This window comes from Bufo bufo, chromosome 3 (genome assembly GCF_905171765.1).
Source record: "Bufo bufo chromosome 3, aBufBuf1.1, whole genome shotgun sequence".
Classification (NCBI taxonomy): Eukaryota; Metazoa; Chordata; class Amphibia; order Anura; family Bufonidae; genus Bufo; species Bufo bufo.
In genome coordinates, this window is record NC_053391.1 from 589,895,683 (window position 1) to 589,915,041 (window position 19,359).

The 19,359-nt window shown below is 46.5% G+C and overlaps 1 protein-coding gene across 2 annotated transcripts in view; it reads right to left on the minus strand.

Moving 5' to 3' along the window:
• Positions 1 to 15,145, minus strand: part of LOC120993806 (protein D7-like) — a 41,677-nt gene extending 26,532 nt beyond the window's left edge. Inside the window, exons 1-3 of one of the 2 annotated variants that reach the window (XM_040422273.1) lie at positions 15,110 to 15,145; positions 9,909 to 10,006; positions 7,706 to 7,832 (exon numbers count right to left, since the gene is read on the minus strand). In XM_040422273.1, the coding sequence (XP_040278207.1) occupies positions 7,706 to 7,832; positions 9,909 to 10,001 (220 nt within the window). In that variant the 5' untranslated portion in view covers positions 10,002 to 10,006; positions 15,110 to 15,145. Of the gene's footprint in view, positions 1 to 7,705; positions 7,833 to 9,908; positions 10,033 to 15,109 lie in introns of those variants that run through there. The other variant, XM_040422272.1, reaches the window with a different exon arrangement.
• Between the last annotated feature and the right edge of the window lie 4,214 nt (positions 15,146 to 19,359).

Here is a 19,359-nt window from a genome sequence, read left to right on the forward strand (position 1 = left end):
TTACCATGGTGAATCACCATGGTAAAAGATCATGTGACATACCATGTGATGATCGGAGTGACGTCATCACAAGTCCTTGAACTATAATTAATGCTCACCACAGGTCCTAGTCAGTAAAAGAGACAGACGGAGATGCCGGGCTACGTGATCAAGTGGATTAAGGTGAGTTAAATGATTTTCTTTATTTTTTTTAACCCCTCCAGCGCTGTTTTACTATGCATTCTTTATTCAGAATGCTATTATTTTCCCTTATAACCATGTTATAAGGGAAAATAATAATGATCGGGTCTCCATCCCGATTGTCTCCTAGCAACCGTGCGTGAAAATCGCACCGCATCCGCGCTTGCAGATGCTTGCGATTTTCACGCAACCCCATTCATTTCTATGGGGCCTGCGTTACGTGAAAAACGCACAAAGAGGAGCATGCTGCGATTTTCACGCAACGCAAAAGTGATGCGTGAAAATCACCGCTCGTGTGCACAGCCCCATAGAAATGAATGGGTCGGTATTCAGTGCGGGTGCAATGCGTTCACCTCCCGCATCGCATCCGCGCGGAATACTCGCTCGTGTGAAAGGGGCCTTACAGTTTTGACAAGACTCTTCACACGGTTTTCTAGTAGAAACATCTGTATATTAAAAATATGTTTACCATCCTTGTCCATATACTATATTAATATACCTGCTATACTTCTAGATATAGCAGACAATTGTTGAGAAGGAAGCGTTCCTTCCTGACAAATCGCCTGCTCAGTGAAGGAGACCATTGCATTTATGTGCAGTGATCACCACAGTATGGGCAGGAGTGAGCAATTCCATTGCTCATCCCCATAGAGAATCATTTTCTGGCAGCGGATGCTGTTTAGATGACAATCTGCTGCCAGCAAACAGATTTAGGTACCTGCAAAAATCATATTACCTGATGAACAAGCATTTTGCTTGTTCATCGGGTAATCATGTGGCACCTTTCCACTGGTAGATCATTGCTAACAAGTAGGGTTGAGCGAACCTGAACTGTGAAGTTTAGGTTCTTCCCGAACGTTAAGGTTTTTTTGTCACCACCCGAGGCATACGGCACCTTTATGTTTGTTTGTCCTGTACTTGACATAGCTCCTGATGAGCCTCTATATGGCAAAACGTCAACTCTATAATTAGGTTTAGGGTACGGACATAGCGCATCCATATGTGATCTGTTCAGGGCAGACAGCCACTTGCTGGATTAGTCCGGACTATTGACTGATTGCTACAGGGGGGGTGTTAGGGATCAACAATTCACCTGGGGTTTAGTCAATGAGGATTACCCATGTTAGGCTGATAGTTCCCTTCCCCCTGGCAATGCATAGTCAAAGACATGGTATACCTTTTTTTGATATAGCGCACGTTAGCCTGTGATTATATCACGTCACGGTAGTTTCACAGGAGCTATATCCACGCCAGGTTACCATTTCTCACCCAGCATTTGTATACATGTTTGGTCACTAGCCAATGCAGCAAGTGCTTCCTCACCCAACGTACATAGCCATAGGTACTGGTGGGGTCTGACCGCATCTTTCAAATGCCCAGTGACCAAATACACTGCTCAAAAAAATAAAGGGAACACAAAAATAACACATCCTAGATCTCAATTAAATATTCTTCTGAAATACTTTGTTCTTTACATAGTTGAATGTGCTTACAACAAAATCACAAAAATTAAAAACTGGAAATCAAATTTTTCAACCCATGGAGGTCTGGATTTGGAGTCACACTCAAAATTAAAGTGGAAAAACACACTACAGGCTGATCCAACTTTGATGTAATGTCCTTAAAACAAGTCAAAATGAGGCTCAGTAGTGTGTGGCCTCCACGTGCCTGTATGACCTCCCTACAACACCTGTGCATGCTCCTGATGAGGTGGCAGTCGGTCTCCTGAGGGATCACCTCCCAGACCTGGACTAAAGCATCTGCCAACTCCTGGACAGTCTGTGGTGCAACGTGACGTTGGTGGATAGAGCGAGACATGATGTCCCAGATGTGCTCAATTGGATTCAGGTCTGGGGAACGGGCGGGCCAGTCCATAGCATCAATGCCTTCGTCTTGCAGGAACTGCTGACACGCCAGCCATATGAGGTCTAGCATTGTCTTGCATTAGGAGGAACCCAGGGCCAACCGCGCCAGCATATGGTCTCACAAGGGGTCTGAGGATCTAATCTCGGTACCTAATGGCAGTCAGGCTACCTCTGGCGAGCACATGGAGGGCTGTGCGGCCCTCCAAAGAAATGCCACCCCACCCCATTACTGACCCAATGCCAAACCGGTCATGCTGGAGGATGTTGCAGGCAGCAGAACGTTCTCCACGGCGTCTCCAGACTCTGTCACATGTGCTCAGTGTGAACCCGCTTTCATCTGTGAAGAGCACAGGGCGCCAGTGGCGAATTTGCCAATCTTGGTGTTTTCTGGCAAATGCCAAACGTCCTGCACGGTGTTGGGCTGTAAGCACAACCCCCACCTGTGGACGTCGGGCCCTCATATCACCCTCATGGAGTCTGTTTCTGACCGTTTGAGCAGACACATGCACATTTGTGGCCTGCTGGAGGTCATTTTGCAGGGCTCTGGCAGTGCTCCTCCTGTTCCTCCTTGCACAAAGGCGGAGGTAGCGGTCCTGCTGCTGGGTTGTTGCCCTCCTATGGCATCCTCCACGTCTCCTGATGTACTGGCCTGTCTCCTGGTAGCGCCTCCATGCTCTAGACACTACGCTGACAAGACACAGCAAACCTTCTTGCCACAGCTCGCATTGATGTGCCATCCTGGATAAGCTGCACTACCTGAGCCACTTGTGTGGGTTGTAGACTCAGTCTCATGCTACCACTAGAGTGAAAGCACCGCCAGCATTCAAAAGTGACCAACACATCAGCCAGGAAGCATAGGAACTGAGAAGTGGTCTGTGGTCACCACCTGCAGAACCACTCCTTTATTGGGGGTGTCTTGCTAATTGCCTATAATTTCCACCTGTTGTCTATCCCATTTGCACAACAGCATGTGAAATTGATTGTCACTCAGTGTGGCTTCCTAAGTGGACCGTTTGATTTCACAGAAGTGTGATTGACTGAGTTACATTGTGTTGTTTAAGTGTTCCCTTTATTTTTTTGAGCAGTGTACAATCTTTGTTTGTATGTTTATTTAGGGACCTGCACACCTCTCCCTATTTTAGTGTATATCCAAAATTCAGAGTTATTTGGTAGGCCCGAATGCCGCTCTACAAATTGTGAGGCCAGAACAAGTACACACGATAGATTGTGTGGGTGACAGTGCCTCCAGTTCCTTTACATTGATCTTTCAGCAGGGGACTGGGTGGGAGACAGTTGGCACCTGCAGGCCATGGCCATCAGTCTTTTACCTCACCCCCTTGCAAATCAGCCAAGCAGTCTGAGCCCCAAGTCATGCAGCAGTCTCTTCTGCTTTTTGATGACTCTGCTAGCAGGGTTTCCCAGGGCCATCCACATAGCCCTGCGCCAGAAGTGGACAAGATTGAGTGCACCGATGCCCAACCACTTCTATTTAAGCATGAGTACATGGGAGGACCACCGCAGCACGTCTCGGATGATGACTAAACAGGTGCTGTGGCTTTCTGCAGTGCGCAGACCGACAAGGAGGGCAGGGGTGAAGACTGAGTGGAAGATGGAGGACAATTAGGTCCTCGACCCAACATGGAATCAAGGTCATGCAAGTGACCTGTGTAGTTTGGAGGAAGAGGCGGTGGTTGCACAGAGCCACCAGCACAGCAAAAGAGGGAGCAGGGTGCAAAAGCAGAGAGGCCGTCCCCTAGACAGTACGCCTGCTACTGCCCACCTTACCAAGGGACCGAGCACACCAAAGCCAGCTCCAAGGAGTTCCCTGGCATGGCAGTTCTTCAGACAATGTGCTGACAACAAGACAAGTGGTTTGCACGCTGTGCAATCAGAGCCTGAAGCGAGGCATAAATGTTCTAAACCTGAGCACAACCTGCATGACCAGGCATTTAAGTGCAAAGCACGAGCTGCAGTGGAGTAGACTCCTCAAAAACCAAGAGAGGGCTTTGGCTCCTGCTGCTTCCTCTTCTGCTGCAGTCTCGGCCTCTTCTGCTGCAGTCTCGGCCTCTTCACCCCCCCTCTGGAGTGACAGTGGCACCTGCCACCCCGCAAACAGAGGATGTGGCAGCAACGCCACCACCTCGGTCACCAAGCATCTCCACAATGTCCCATGGAAGCAAACACTGGAGCGTTCAGACACTGGAGCAAAAGAGGAAGTACACTCCTACCCACCCGCAATCCCTAGCCCTGAATGCCAGCATTTCCAAATTCCTGGCCTTTGAAATGCTGTCATTCCATCTGGTGGACACGGACAGCTTTAAGAATCTGATGGCGGTGGCTGTCCCACAGTACGTTGTGCCTAGCCGCCACTACTTTTCCAGAGGAGCCATCCCTTCCCTGCACAACCAAGTGGGGGACAAAATCAGGTGTGCTCTGTGCAACGCCATCTGTGGCAAGGTCCACATAACTACGGATACGTGGACCAGTAAGCACGGTCAGGGACGTTATATCTCCCTAACAGCACACTGGGTAAATGTAGTGGCGGCTGGGCCTGAGGCAGATAGCAGTTTGGTGCATGTCCTTCCACCACCGAGGATTGCAGAGAGTCTCTGCCTCCTGTTGCTTCCTCCTACTCCGCTTCCTCCTCCTCATCCGGTCAGCGCAACACATTCACCACAGCAAAGGGGAAACGACAGCAGGCAGTTTTGAAACTTCTGTTTGGGGGACAAACCCCACACCGCGCAGGAGCTGTGGATGGGCATGGAACAGACTGATGAGTGGTTGGTGCCTGTGAGCCTCAAGCCTGGCCTGGTGGTGTGTGATAATGGGCGAAATCTCGTAGCAGCTCTGGGCCCAGCCGGTACGACGCACATCCCTTGCCTGGCACATGTGCTGAATTAAAATAACTTGACCCACCCTCTCCACCCAATCAGATTTCAGAGAAAATATCCAATTGGATTGTGGACGTCACGGGGACGTGCGACATGGTGGAGCAGTATGTGTGCACATGCCTACATGTACTGACTGATGGGTCCGCCCCTTCAACTTCTGGGCACATGGCCTGAGCTTGCCCTTTACACCTTGGAGGTGCTGGCCTGCCCTGCAGCCAGTGTATTGTCTGAACGTTTATTTAGCACGGCAGGAGGGGGTTATCACAGACAAGCACAGCCACCTGTCCACAGCCAATGTGGACAAGCTCATGTTCATTAAAATGAACCAGGCAGGAATCCCACAGGACTTGTCCGTACCTTGTGCAGAATAGACATGTATACCAGCCTCACCCAGCCATTGTTGTACTCCAGCGCCCTCAGTTTTATTTTTTATATTTTTATATATTTGTTTTGGGGTCTACCCAAATTTAAACAAAAAAAACAAAGCAAAAAACCAGTGTTGGCTACCTCCTCCTCCACCGCTTCCACCTACACCGCTACGTCCACCGCCTTCTCAACCTCCTAGATCAGATATTTTTTTTTTTTAACGTATTTTATGTTATTAAGTTATTTCCCTATCCACATTTGTTTGCAGAGCACTTGCCATGCTCTTAACCACATTTTGCTGCCTTTTGCAGCCCTCTAGCCCTTTCCATGACTTGAGCCATTTTAGTGCTCCAAAGTTCAGGTCCCCATTGACTTCAATGGGGTTTGGGGTCAAGTCCTGGTCCAGAACTTTTTTGCGAAGTTTGGCCGAACACGAACTTCCAGGTGTCCGTTCAACTCTACTAACAAGCATTCCTACGAACGCTTGTTAGCAATTATCTGACCAATGCTCGGCCAGTGTAAATAAGGCTTTAGACTAACAATTAGGGCTCATGCACACGGCTGTTGCAAATCACGGATAACAGCCATGTGCATTCCACATTTTGTATAACAGAATGACCAGCCCCTAATAGAACAGTCCTATCCTTGTCCGTAAAATGAACAAGAATAGGACATTCATTTTTTGTGGGACCACAGAACAGACTTATGGATGCGGACAGCACACAGTGAGCTGTCCACATCTTTTGCAGCCCCATTTAAGTGAGGGCTCATGCACACGAACATATTTTCTTTCCGTGTATGCTCTTTTTTGCAGACCGTATGCAGTACCATTCATTTCAATGGGTCAAAAAAAAAAGAAAAAAAAAAAGGAAGTTACTCCATGTGCATTCCATTTCCGTATGTCCCATTATTGTCCACATTATGGACAAGGATAGGACTGTTCTATTAGGCACCAGCTGTTCCGCAAAATACGGAACGCACACAGAAGCCATCCGTATTTTTTGCAGACTGCAAAAATACATATGGTCGTGTGTATGAGTGTCCAGATACCACCAGCAAAAAATGACGACCAGTTGCAGACCAAAAATACATTTGTGTGCATGAGTCCTTCAGTTCATGATAAAACATTATGATGCAGTCAATTCTGTTAGGGAAGCAGCTGGCTGGCACCCCCAAAGAAATGCCCATTCTTGTCCGTAATTGCGGACAAGAATAGAACATGTTCTATTTTTTCCGGAGCCGCGGACCAGAAGAGCGGCAGCGTGCTATGGAAATGCGGATGTGCTGTCCGCATTCATGCAGTCCCCATAGAGAATAAATGGGTCCGCGCGGAACGGATGTGGACCCATTTGCGGACGTGTGAATGGAGCCTTAGGCTGCGTTTACACAGGCGAGATTTCCGGTAGGTGAGCGCATTGCACCCGCACTGAATCCGGACCCATTCATTTCAATGGGGCTGTTCAGATGAGCGATGATTCACGCATCACTTATGCGTTGCGTGAAAATCGCAGCATGCTCTATATTCTGCGTTTCACACAACGCAGGCCCCATAGAAGTGAATGGGGTTGCGTGAAAATTGCAAGCATCCGCAAGCAAGTGCGGATGCGGTGCGATTTTCACGCATGGTTGCTAGGTGACAGTCTATTCACTATTTTTCCTTATAACATGGTTATAAGGGAAAATAATAGCATTCTCAATACAGAATGCTTAGTAAAATAGCACTGGAGGGGTTAAAAAAAAAATAAAAAAAATTAACTCACCTTCTCCTCTTGATCGCGCAGTTCCCAGTCTCTTCTGATGAGCTGTCGGGAGTGTCGGCTAAAGGACCTTTGGTGACGTCAGATCACATGCTCCAATCACATGGTCCATCACCATGGTGATGTACCATGTGATTGGAGCATGTGATCTGACGTCACCAAAAGGTCCTTTAGCCGACAGCTCATCATTAAAGTAAAGGAGACCGGGAACTACGCGGAGGAGGCGAGTTAATTTTTTTATCCCTCAATTGATCACCTACTATGCATTCTGTATTCAGAATGCTATTATTTTCCCTTATAACCATGTTATAAGGGAAAATACAATCTACAGAACACCGATCCCAAGCCCGAACTTCTGTGAAGAAGTTCGGGTCTGGGTACCACATTCGGTTTTTTATCACGCGCGTGCAAAAAACATTGCACCCGCGCGATAAAAACTGAACATCGGAACGCAATCGCAGTCAAAACTGACTGCAATTGCATTCCTACTCGGTCGGGTTTGCCGCAACACACCGGGACGCATCCGGACCTAATCCGGACACGCTCGTGTGAACCCAGCCTTAGTTGGTCCAAGAGATGCAGCAGACACATGGACCGTGCTTAGTCCAGGAACCAGTCCTAAGGGAGAAGATAAGTCATGACTCACCTGGGAGTGGCTCCAGAGGACATTTACTCTCACAGCTTTGCATGTGCAAGTCAAGCTCCTTCTTGGGCACCCTATGACGAGCATTAAATGGACAAGTGGCCAGCACTTTTGCTACAGCTTGATTATTCTGTTAAATAAATAAAAATAGTACATTTTGAGTTTTGCAGTTTCTTATGGTTTCAAATCAACTTAAGGCACACATACGACAATGCCTGACAGCATTTCTTACACTAATCTTAAAAAGGAACAAAGGACCTTTCACCGATCCTGACATTGTGAACTAAGTATCATGACCTATACAGCGGCGCCCAGGGATCTCACTGCACTTACTATTATCCCTGGGCGCTGCTCCGTTCTCCTGTTCTGTCCTTCGGTATGTTCGGGGACTTGGTTATAGTAGGCGGGTTCTGCTGGGCGTCTCCTTCTCCTAGGCTGTAGCGCTGGCCAATCACATCGCAGAGCTCACAGCCTGGGAGAAAAAATAAAAACTCCCAGGCTGTGAGCTCTACGATTGGCCAGCGCTACAGCCTAGGAGAAGGAGACGCCCAGCAGAACCCGCCTACTATAACCAAGTCCCCGAACATACCGAAGGACAGAACAGGAGAACGGAGCAGCGCCCAGGGATAATAGTAAGTACAGTGAGATCCCTGGGCGCCGCTGTATAGGTCATGATACTTAGTTAACAATGTCAGGATCGGTGAAAGGTCCTCTTTAAAGAGAAAATGGCAAGTAGTCTGCAGGCAGCATGTTATAGAGCAGGATTTGCTGAGCAATTTGAGGAAAGATAAAGTATATATCTTATATGTCATTCATTTAAATTCCTTCTTTCTGTGCTTTGAAGTCAAGGAGCCCATCAGGGATTGACAGTTATCTCTGTATGCACAGTCAAAGGAGGAAGGCTGTCAGTCACCGATAGGACCGACTCCTTGACTTCAAAACCCAGAATGAGCAGGAATATAAGTGAATGAAATACATATTATACTGAATCATTTACTGTAAAACTATATATCAATCTGCTCAGCTCCTCCAGCTCTATAACATGCTGCCTTCAGCTCAGACACCATGTTCAACAAGACCAATACCCTTAAATGGAAATAAAAATAAAATTAAGAGCTGTAAATCTTAGGCTAGTTTCACACTCCCGTTTGGTGCGGATCTGTCTTGTATCTGCACAGACGGATCCGCACCAATAATGCAAACCCTTGTATCCGTTAATAACGGATCCGTTCGCATTATTCATAAAAATAAAAAAAAAGTCCAAGTCAAAACAGATCTGTCTTGACTTACATTGAAAGTCAATGCGGGACGGATCAGTTTTCAATTGCACCATATTGTGTCAGTGAAAAACAGATCCGTCCCCATTGACTTACATTGTCAGTCAGGACGGATCCATTTGGCTCCGCATCGTCAGACGGTCACCAAAACGCTGCAAGCTGCGTTTTAGTGACAGTCTAAAAAACGCAACAGAGACCAAACGCAGCCAAATTGATGCATTTTGAACAGATCCTTATCCAGTCAGAATGCATTGGGGCTGAACTGATCCGTCTTGGGCCTCTTGTGAGAGCCCTGAAACGGATCTCACAAGCGGAGCCTTAATTTAAACTCTTCGGTTGTTCCATGCGCCAGAAAATTCAATCTATGTCAGCAAGGACCTGCCGTAAATTCAGTCCTGCCCTTTCCCCAGTCCCTTTCTACAAAGGGCATTGGAAAAGGGATTTACTGTATGTGGTAATAATCAACCAACTAAATGTAATAAAATATATGTGGTACATGGATGTCATAGGCCAGGCATACTCAACCTGCGGCCCTCCAACTGTTGTAAAACTACAATTCCCACAATGCCCTGCTGTAGGCTGTTCAGGCATGCTGGGAGTTGTAGTTTTGCAACAGCTGGAGGGCTGCAGGTTGAGCATGCCTGTCATAGGCTCCTGCACATACTAGATTTTAAGAAGTTTGGAAAACATGTTAGCTTTTATGCAGAGCTACTCTAGTAGGAGGGTGACCACAGGTTCAGATGCACCTGCGTACCATAATACTGTACAAGTCCCAGCTGCATCCTATTACCGTATTATTTCTTCCGTCTACATTTACAATGGCTGCCTGGTTTCGAGATGCGATTCATACAGCAGAATTCAGCCACATCCCAAGTGCGGCACGCCACTGTGGTTGACCACCAATAGCAAATAAGTCACATGGCACTTACCTCTCTGCATTTTACAAGATGATATGGAAACCTGCTTGGACGAATCAGGTGGTTCTTATCATATGGGCACTGGAGAAGACCATCTGAATCCATGAGCACTAAAAAAATAATAATTTTTATCATGTACAGTGGGTCAATACAAAGTGCAGAATGCTGTGAATAAATTCTAACTACATTGTGGTTTTTGCTGCAATTCTTTCCACAATTGTGACAAACCGACCAGATGATGTGCAAAATGAAATATCATATTTAATCAGGTTATTCGATCTGGGACATTTATGGCATGTTATAATATGCCATAAATGTCAGGTGCAGGTCCCACCTCAGATCCTTACCCATATCCAAACCCAGTACACCCCTAACCCCCCCCCAAAGTGAACTGAGAGCACAACGTACATGAGCAGTGTCCTGTCCATTCACTGCTCTGGTACTCACGAAAATAGGTGAGAGCATACTGTGCCATGCTCAGAACTCCCATACTGGTGAGTGGAGGGGGGCCGCACTTGCACAGCTTGTGCCCTCTTCACATCAGATTCCTTTTGGAGACAAGAGCAGGTCCCAGAGGTGGGACCCGTGTCTGATATTTATGGCATATCCTAGCAATATGCCATAAGCGTTGCAGATTGGACGACCCCTCCTAGTCTGTTCTAGCCACTACTTTCCTCCCCTTGTAACTTCTGGAGCATCTATTCTTATGACTAATGCGCAATTCCTTTATTATTCCTGATAATTCATTTATAAGTATTTGCAACAAAGGTTGATCTGGGTATTACTTGTTCCTGCAGAGTCTGACACTGGCAGCACTGATTGAATAGTGTCAGACTGTGCAGGGATGCAAACTGCTGGCATTGAATGGCATTGAACTTCTAGCAGGAATAGATGAATGACACAACAAAGTCTTAAGAATGTATGCTCCAAAACTACTACAAGGGGGATGCAAGAATTTACTTCACAAAAACGAACATCAGGATTGGCGATAGTGTAACAGGTTCTTCTGTTAGAGGACCTAAGACAGATTTATAGGTGCATCACACGTTTCAGGCTGGCTTGTGTCAGTGACCTGCTCAGAGGGGCACTCAGCACATCTACAGTATGCCTTATATAGGAACTGTAAATGCTTCATGCATGGTTTCTTGCACGTAAATGAACTGCAGCGCGTCTCCCCAGTCTAAGGCCTAATTCACACGAACGTTTTTTTTGCAAGTGTACGGGACATTTTTGTGTTCCGTATACGGAACCATGCATTTCAATGGTTCCGCACTAAAAACGAAATGTGTTCCGTAAGCATTCCGTTGAAAGATAGAACATGTCCTATTGAGCGCAAATCACGTTCCGTGGCTCCATTCAAGTCAATGGGTCCGTAAAAAAAAGGAACACATACGGAAATGCATCCGTATGTCTTCCGTATCCGTTCCGTTTTTGCTGAACCATCTATTGAAAATGTTATGCCCAGCCCAATTTTTTCTATGTAATTACTGTATATGCCGAACGGAAAAACTGAAACAAAACACGGAACGGATCCGTGAAAAACAGACCGCAAAAAACTATAAAAACCATACATTCGTGTGAACTAGGCCTAAGGCTGAATGCACATGTTGCATCACATCTAGTTTTAGTTCAAAAGTTATAGGAAGTGTGGCAGAAAAGCATAAAACCCCGCAAACTTAGCATGTACTATACTTACATACAGCTCACTTTCAAAAATGCTGCATGCTTTTAAAACTTTGGTTTTTAAAGACTCCATGCAATTTTAAATCCATGGCTGAATACATATCTGCTGCAAAATTTGCATGTAACCGTATATTTTTATGTAGCGTTTGGCTCCAGTTTCAGGCTGGATCATTTCCCTCCCATTAACATTTTAGTAGTTGCATGCAGTATTCCGGTGCAGTTCTCTATGGGCAAAATGGTTTAAAAACATTTTCCTAAAGTTGGACAAAGCCATGACTGCAGTCACAGCAATATATCCCCATCTCCAAGTGGCAAACAGAATATGGAGGACACAAACTCCCTGGGGGAATTGCTGCAATTATATTGAAACTATTGGTGTTCAGGCCGTGCAATGTGTCTAGCTGCCTATTGCACACCAGTGTTACATGCTGCTGTTCCATCAAGGCCATGTTCATGGAGTATTAAACTGCCGGCGAACATCCCAATGATAAGGGAGCAGTATTGTGCCCGTGTATTCACTTCTATAGGACTGCATTGAGCAATGTACTTGGAAGTCCCACAGAAGTGAATGGATCACAGAACGCACAGGGATAAAACAGCACCCTTTTCATGGGGCAGTTTGGTGGCACTTCTGGAGCCTTGCTCTTAGGCTGGTTTCACACAGGCGTTGTGGGAAAATGTGCGGGTGCGTTGCGGGAACACGCGCGATTTTTCCGCGCGAGTGCAAAACATTGTAATGCGTTTTGCACTCGCGTGAGAAAAATCGTGCATGTTTGGTACCTGAACTTCTTCACAGAAGTTCGGGCTTGGGATCGGTGTTCTGTAGATTGCCAACCATGTTATAAGGAAAAATAATACATTCTGAATACAGAATGTATAGTACAATAGCGCTGGAGGGGTTAAAAATAAATAAATAATTTAACTCACCTTAATCCACTTGATCGCGCAGCCGGCATCTCCTTCTGTCTTTATCTTAGCTGTGTGCAGGAACAGGACCTGTGGTGACATCACGTGAGGGATCACGTGAGGACCGGAGTGACGTCAACACAGGTCCTGTTCAGCTAAGATGAAGACAGAAGGAGATGCCAGCTGCGCGATCAAATGGATTAAGGAGAGTTACATTTTTAATTTTTTTTTTTTAACCCCTCCAGCGCTAGTTTACTATGCATTCTGTATTCAGAATGCTATTATTTTCCCTTATAACCATGTTATAAGGGAAAATAATAATGATCGGGTCTCCATCCCGATAGTCTCCTAGCAACAGTGCGTGAAAAATCGCACTGCATCCACACTTGCTTGCGGATGCTTGCGATTTTCACGCAACCCCATTAATTTCTATGGGGCCTGCGTTGCATGAAAAACGCAGAATATAGAGCATGCTGCGATTTTCACACAACGCACAAGTGATGCGTGAAAATCACCGCTCATGTGAACAGCCCCATAGAAATGAATGGGTCGGGATTCAGTGCGGGTGCAATGCGTTCAACTCACGCATCGCATCCGCGCGGAATACTCGCCCGTGTGAAAGGGGCCTTAGGGGGTACCTGCCGTTAGACCCACAACAATAAACTCTTCTCCCCGTTTCTAGTGGCACTACAACACCTTCAATATTAAAGAGGTATTCGTTTATTTTAAGTTATCCCCTATCCACCACCAGCTGCTCCATTCATTTTGGGGGGTCCATGGGGTAGGGGGCCCCCATTCTTGTGAGCAGTATGACCCCCACCTGATCTAATAGTTTTACCCTATATTAGGGGCTATTAGGACTATTTTTGCAATTTCTTTTAGGACTGGCTGTGCAACAATATTTAGTCAAGCAGGCGGTTTTACACCATGTTCAGCAGGACTGGGGCATGTTGGGGGCCATGCCAAGGCCATTAATCCAGCCCCGACAAATCTAACAACCCTAGTGAAAAACCTACTCCAGCCAGGGCGTAAAAAGCCGGTCTTAGTAAATGACCCCCAGGGTGTTTTTGGAAAACAGATATACACGCACCATCTGCATACAAACTTTTGACTGGTTCAAACACATCCTGTGTAAACCTGGCTTTAATGTTTCTGTAAGGCCTTACGGACACAACCATGTCTGTTTTGCGGCCTGCAAACCACAGATGCGGTCCATGTACCATCACATCCACATTTATCAAGTTCACCTGTTTTTAGGTGTAAAATTAGACTGGCGTTTGAGATTCGGCTGTCAGTTTTTTTTGCCTAGTATTTATTAAAAAAGTCACACAGCACTTCATGAATTAGACTAGGCGTATTATTAGTCTGATCTCTGGTTCTTGATCTGTTAAGATATGTTCATATTCACTTAAACTAGTCTAATTTATTAGCACATGAAAAATAGTCACATCTGTGCAGAGAAAAGTCACTTCTCCCTGAAAGTGACTTAAAGGGAACCTGTCACCAGGATTTTGTGTATAGAGCTGAGGACATGGGCTGATAGATGGCCGCTAGCACATCTGCAATACCCAGTCCCCATAGCTCTGTGTGCTTTTATTGTGTTAAAAAAACGTTTTGATCCATATGCAAATGAACCTGATATGAGTCCTGTGTCCGGAGATGAGTCAAGCGGAAAGGAGCCCAGCACCGCCCCGCGTCCTCCGAATCTCCTCCTTGCTGGCTGACGTCACAGAGCTGGAGCGCCGAAATCTCGCGATGCGCGAGCTAGCGCATGCGCAGTGTCGGCATCATGTTCATTCCCTGTACTGGCATCAGCACAGGGAACGAACTACGCATGCGCTAGCTCGCGCAGAGAGATTTCGCGCTCCAGCTCTGTGACGTCAACAAGGAGGAGATTCGGAGGACGCGGGGCGGTGCTGGGCTCCTTTCCGCTTGACTCATCTCCGGACACAGGACTCATATCAGGTTCATTTGCATATGGATCAAAACAGGTTTTTTTACACAATAAAAGCGCAGAGAGCTGTGGGGACTGGGTATTGCAGATGTGCTAGCGGCCATCTAGCAGCCCATGTCCTCATCTCTATACACAAAATCCTGGTGACAGGTTCCCTTTAAATAGCATGCAGTTAGGTTTGCATCAAATCTGTACCAAAAACCACAATTAGACATTACAGATTTTTTTGCAGAAATGCACATAAAACCGCACAGAAATTTGGGCAGATCTTAGGTGCGTTCACCCACACTCGTGTGCAGGTGGCCCTGGGGTGCCTTTACACACCGCAAATTTTGTTGCAAAACTTACTGCAACAAAGCGAGTTCCATTCACCTGAATGGGGCTGGCAGAAGTCCATGCGCTCACTGCTCCACTCAAATGAATGGAACGGATTTTAAGTTGCAACACAATCTGCAGCAAGGCGCTCCTAAGAGGAAGGAAGGGAGGAAAAATGCAGGGGGGAGACTAGACTATTACTGGGTGGGGGAGGGTTAGATCTTAAAAAAAGAAAACAGCATGTCAATTTTGTAACAAAGGGCAAGGATTCTCCCCAAAAAACACACACACACCACGAAGCTTCATTGTGTGCAAGGCACAAGCCTTCTTCAGCCCCCAACAACATGCTGCTTACCTAACAGGGCACTGCCGTCCTACAGGATCCTAGAAGAGCAGCCGGGCACTGACCTCCTGATATAAACTCCTACATTCCTGCTGATTGGCCATAGGACAATTCACACTAAACCCCCAGCCCTGTCTGGTACCGTATTTCTTGTAGTATTTACTCAGGGCCGTATATAACTGTCTACATATGTGATGTCAAGTACTGGGTTAAAAATAACAAAAGTATTATGGCAGTGATACCTTTATTGGCTAACAAAAAAAATAATAGTTCTACATACAAATGAATATTTATGACTGGGGTGATTTATCATGCTTGTACCAAAGGGTGCATGCACATGCTGCAGATTTTATTGCAGAAAAGCAGCAGATTAGTGTTGAGTGAACTTCTGTTTTCAAGTTTGGCGTACAAGGTTCGGGTTATCTAAGAGTTCCGTTATGGATTCCGCTACCACGGACCATAACTTATCCCTACTGCAGATTAGACAGAATGTCATTCTTTATAGCAGAAAGGTTGAAAACATGAGATGAAATCCACAGTATAAGGCTCCATTCACACGTCCGCAAATGGGTCCGCATCTGTTCCTCAATTTGGCGGAACGGGTGCGGACCCATTCATTCTCTATGGGGACGGAATGGATGCGGACAGCACACAGAGTGCTGTCAGCATCCGCATTTGCGGAGCGTGGCCCCGATCTTCAGGTCCGCAAAAGATAGAACATGTCCTATTCTTGTCCGCAGCTTGCGGACAAGAATAGGCATTTCTATAGGGGTGCTGGGCGGGTGTGTTGCGGATCCGCAATTTGCGGGTCCGCAACACACCACGGACATGTGAATGGAGCCTAAGGGTACTTTAACACTTGCGGCAGAGGATTCAGGCAGGCAATTCCGTCGCCGGAACTGCCTTCCGGATCCGTCAAAACATATGCAAACTGATGGCATTTGTCAGACGGATCAGGATCCTGATCAGTCTGACAAATTCATTGAAATGCTGGATCCGTCTCTCCGGTATCATCTGGAAAAACTGATCTGGCATTTATTTTTTTTTACGTCTTTTGCGGTCTGAGCATGTGCAGACCGCTATGCCGGATCCGTTTTGCCAGAACACTCGGGGCCGGATGCATTTAAATGGGAAAAAATGCTGGATCCGGCATTCTGGCAAGTGTTCCGGAGTTTTGGACGGAGATAAAAACGCAGCATGCTGCGGTATTATCTCCGTCCTGAAAAGGCAAAAAGACTGAACTGAAGACATCCTGATGCATCCTGAACGGATTACTCTCCTTTAAGAATGCATTAGAATAAAACTGATCAGTTCTTTTACGGTATTGAGCCCCTAGGACAGAACTCTATGCCGGAAAAGAATAACGCTAGTGTGAAAGTACCCTAAGTTGACATTCTGCAGATTTCAAATCTGTAATACCACAGCTTTTCTGCTGTGCATTTTTAACGCAGCACTTGCCTACCTCGCAACCACCCTGGATCTGCCCTGGATTTTGGTGAAGAGGGTACATGTGGGCACAACTACTGTGAAGGGAGCACATATGGGCATAACTACTGTGAGGGGCACACATGTGGGCATGACTACTGTGAGGGGCACACTGAGCATTGCTACTGTGAGGGGCATAATGTGGGGGATGTTACTGTGTTTTTGCATAAGGGGGGAATAATTACTATGAGAGGTATGAATGTTGATGAGAATTCTGAAATTCTCATCCACTCTGCTGGTACTGTACAATGCAGAGGATTTGCTGCCCAAAAATCCGCAACAGCAAATTCACAGCTAATCATTCACGTGTGAACCTAGCCTTAGGCTAATCATTCACAATACACGGCCACAGTTCTGTGTGCATTCCGCATCACGGATGCGGACCCATTCACTTCAATGGGTCCGCAAATCCGGAATTGCGGAACGGTCGCACGGAACGGGACCCCTTGGAAGCACTACGGAGTGCTTCCGTGGGGTTGCGTCCCGTACTTCCGTTCCGCAAAAAGATAGAACATGTCCTATCTTTTTGCGGAACGGGCGGATCGCGAACCCATTAAAGTAAATGGGTCCGCAATCCGATGCGGCTGACCTACGGCCGGCGATCGTGCATTGCGGCCCGCACTCGGCCTTAGGGCTCATGTGTCACGGTCCACAAAAGACGGCTCCACAAAAAATACGGATGAGATCCGTGTGCATTCCGTATTTTGCGCAACGGAACAGCTGGCACCTAATAGAACGGTCCTATCCTTGTCCGTTATGTGGACAATAAGAGAACATGTTCTACTTTTTTTCGGAAAGGATATGCGGACATACGGAAACGGAATGCACATGAAGCAATTTTGCGGGAGCGGGTGCGGACCCATTCATTTCAATGGGGCCGCAAAAGATGTGGACAGCACACCGTGTGCTGTCTGCATTCGTTGTTCCGTTCCGCAGCCCTACAAAAAAGATAGAACATGTCCTATTCTTGTCCACAATTGTGGACAAGAATAGGCATTTCTATCATCGTGCAGGCCATGTGCAGTCCGCAAATTGTGGAATGCACCCAGATGGTATCCGTGTTTTGCGGATACTCAATTTTTGCACAAAACACCACAATCGTGTGAATGTAGTCTTTGAGTGGAAATAGACCAACGTAGTGGATTAGCCTGTCACTATTTTTTATAGTATTTATAAAGAGTCACACAGCATATGATAAATTTTTGTATTCGTCAGAAGGCGGTGGATTGTGTGCAATTAGGCTACTTGTTGGTTGGTTGGCTCATGAATTAGGTGCAAAAGTGCAGCAAAAAAGTCGCATATTAAAGGGGTTGTCCGAGTTCAGAGCTGAACCCGGACATACCCTTATTTTCACCCAGACAGCCCCCCTGAGGCTAGCATTGGAGCATCTCACGCAGGGCATGGGCTTTTTTGTTTTCAATAACACACTGCCGGACGGTAACTTCCGCCCGGCAGTGTGTTCGGTGACGTCACCGGCTCTGAGGGGCGGGCTTTAGCTCTGCCCTAGCCGTTTTACTGGCTAGGGCAGAGCTAAATCCCGCCCATCAGTGCCGGTGATGTCACCGGGGTTCCTGTCAGCCCCATGGAGAGCCCCGGTACGTCACCGGAACTCCTAAAAATTCCTTTGCCCTGCACAATTTAGCGCAGGGCAAAGGAGAGCATCGGAGCATGAACTGCTCCGATGCTCATGTCAGGGGGGCTGTCGGGGTGAAAATGGAGGGATGTCCGGGTTCAGCTCTGAACCCGGACAACCCCTTTAAATATAGAAAATGTTGCGGCCATATACAAATGTTTATGCTTGTGAAAAAGTCTACCCACTGATACGACTATTTTTACAAAATTGTCGCACGGCCCAACACATCTCATGCTAAATCGCGCAGCATCTCATGCTAAATCGCGCAGGGCATGGGCTTTTTTGTTTTCAATAACACACTGCCGGACGACAAAATTGTCGCACGGCCCAACACAAAGCAGATAAACAGAACTAAGCCACCCCTGGATTGGAGTAAAATTAGAATGTTTTTGCACCTAATTCATGCGTAAAAAAGCACACATGCATAAATAGACCGAAAACAGTGCGCAAAAAAATAAAGCCTTCAGAATTAGTCTAAAACTGAAAATTGTTGAACAAGGCGCAAATGCCTCCAAAACAGGCACACTTTCATTAGTAAATGCTCCTCAAAAATTTGAAAAAGGAAAAATTAGATTAAAACAGGCTCAAAACTCTATAATAAATAAGCCCCCATGTGTTTGAGCCTTAGGCCGGTTCACATGATGGATGATGCCTCTGTAAAATCTCTCACATATTCTACAGCAAAAAGAACAGTCTTAAACCGCCAGCCACACAGAATACTGCGCGGCCTCACACGCAGCTGCAAAAAATGCTGTCTGAATGGGCCCTTAGGGTGTATTTCTATGGGCCTTTTGTAATCATGCAGCAAAAAAACGCAGCAGCTTGAGGTAAAATCATGTGTGGTTTGACTACTTTTTCATGTAGTTTTTATTGCGTGGTCAAACACATCCCCTGTAAATGCACATTAAGGCATAGTTCACACAGTGGGGGTCATTTCTTTTTTGGTGGTCTTTTCTGTACATTTTATACCAGCGCTGCTGTCAGAAGACACGCCTAAGTTATGATGAGGCCCCTGGCAGGTGTAGTTTTTCGGCAACTTTAATCTCCGGCAGTACTTTGAGCCGGAGGGCTGTAAAGATGGCGGCGCCATGTGCGCACCGCTCCGCTCACTTCCCCCAACTTCATCTGATCCAGAGTGCTCCTC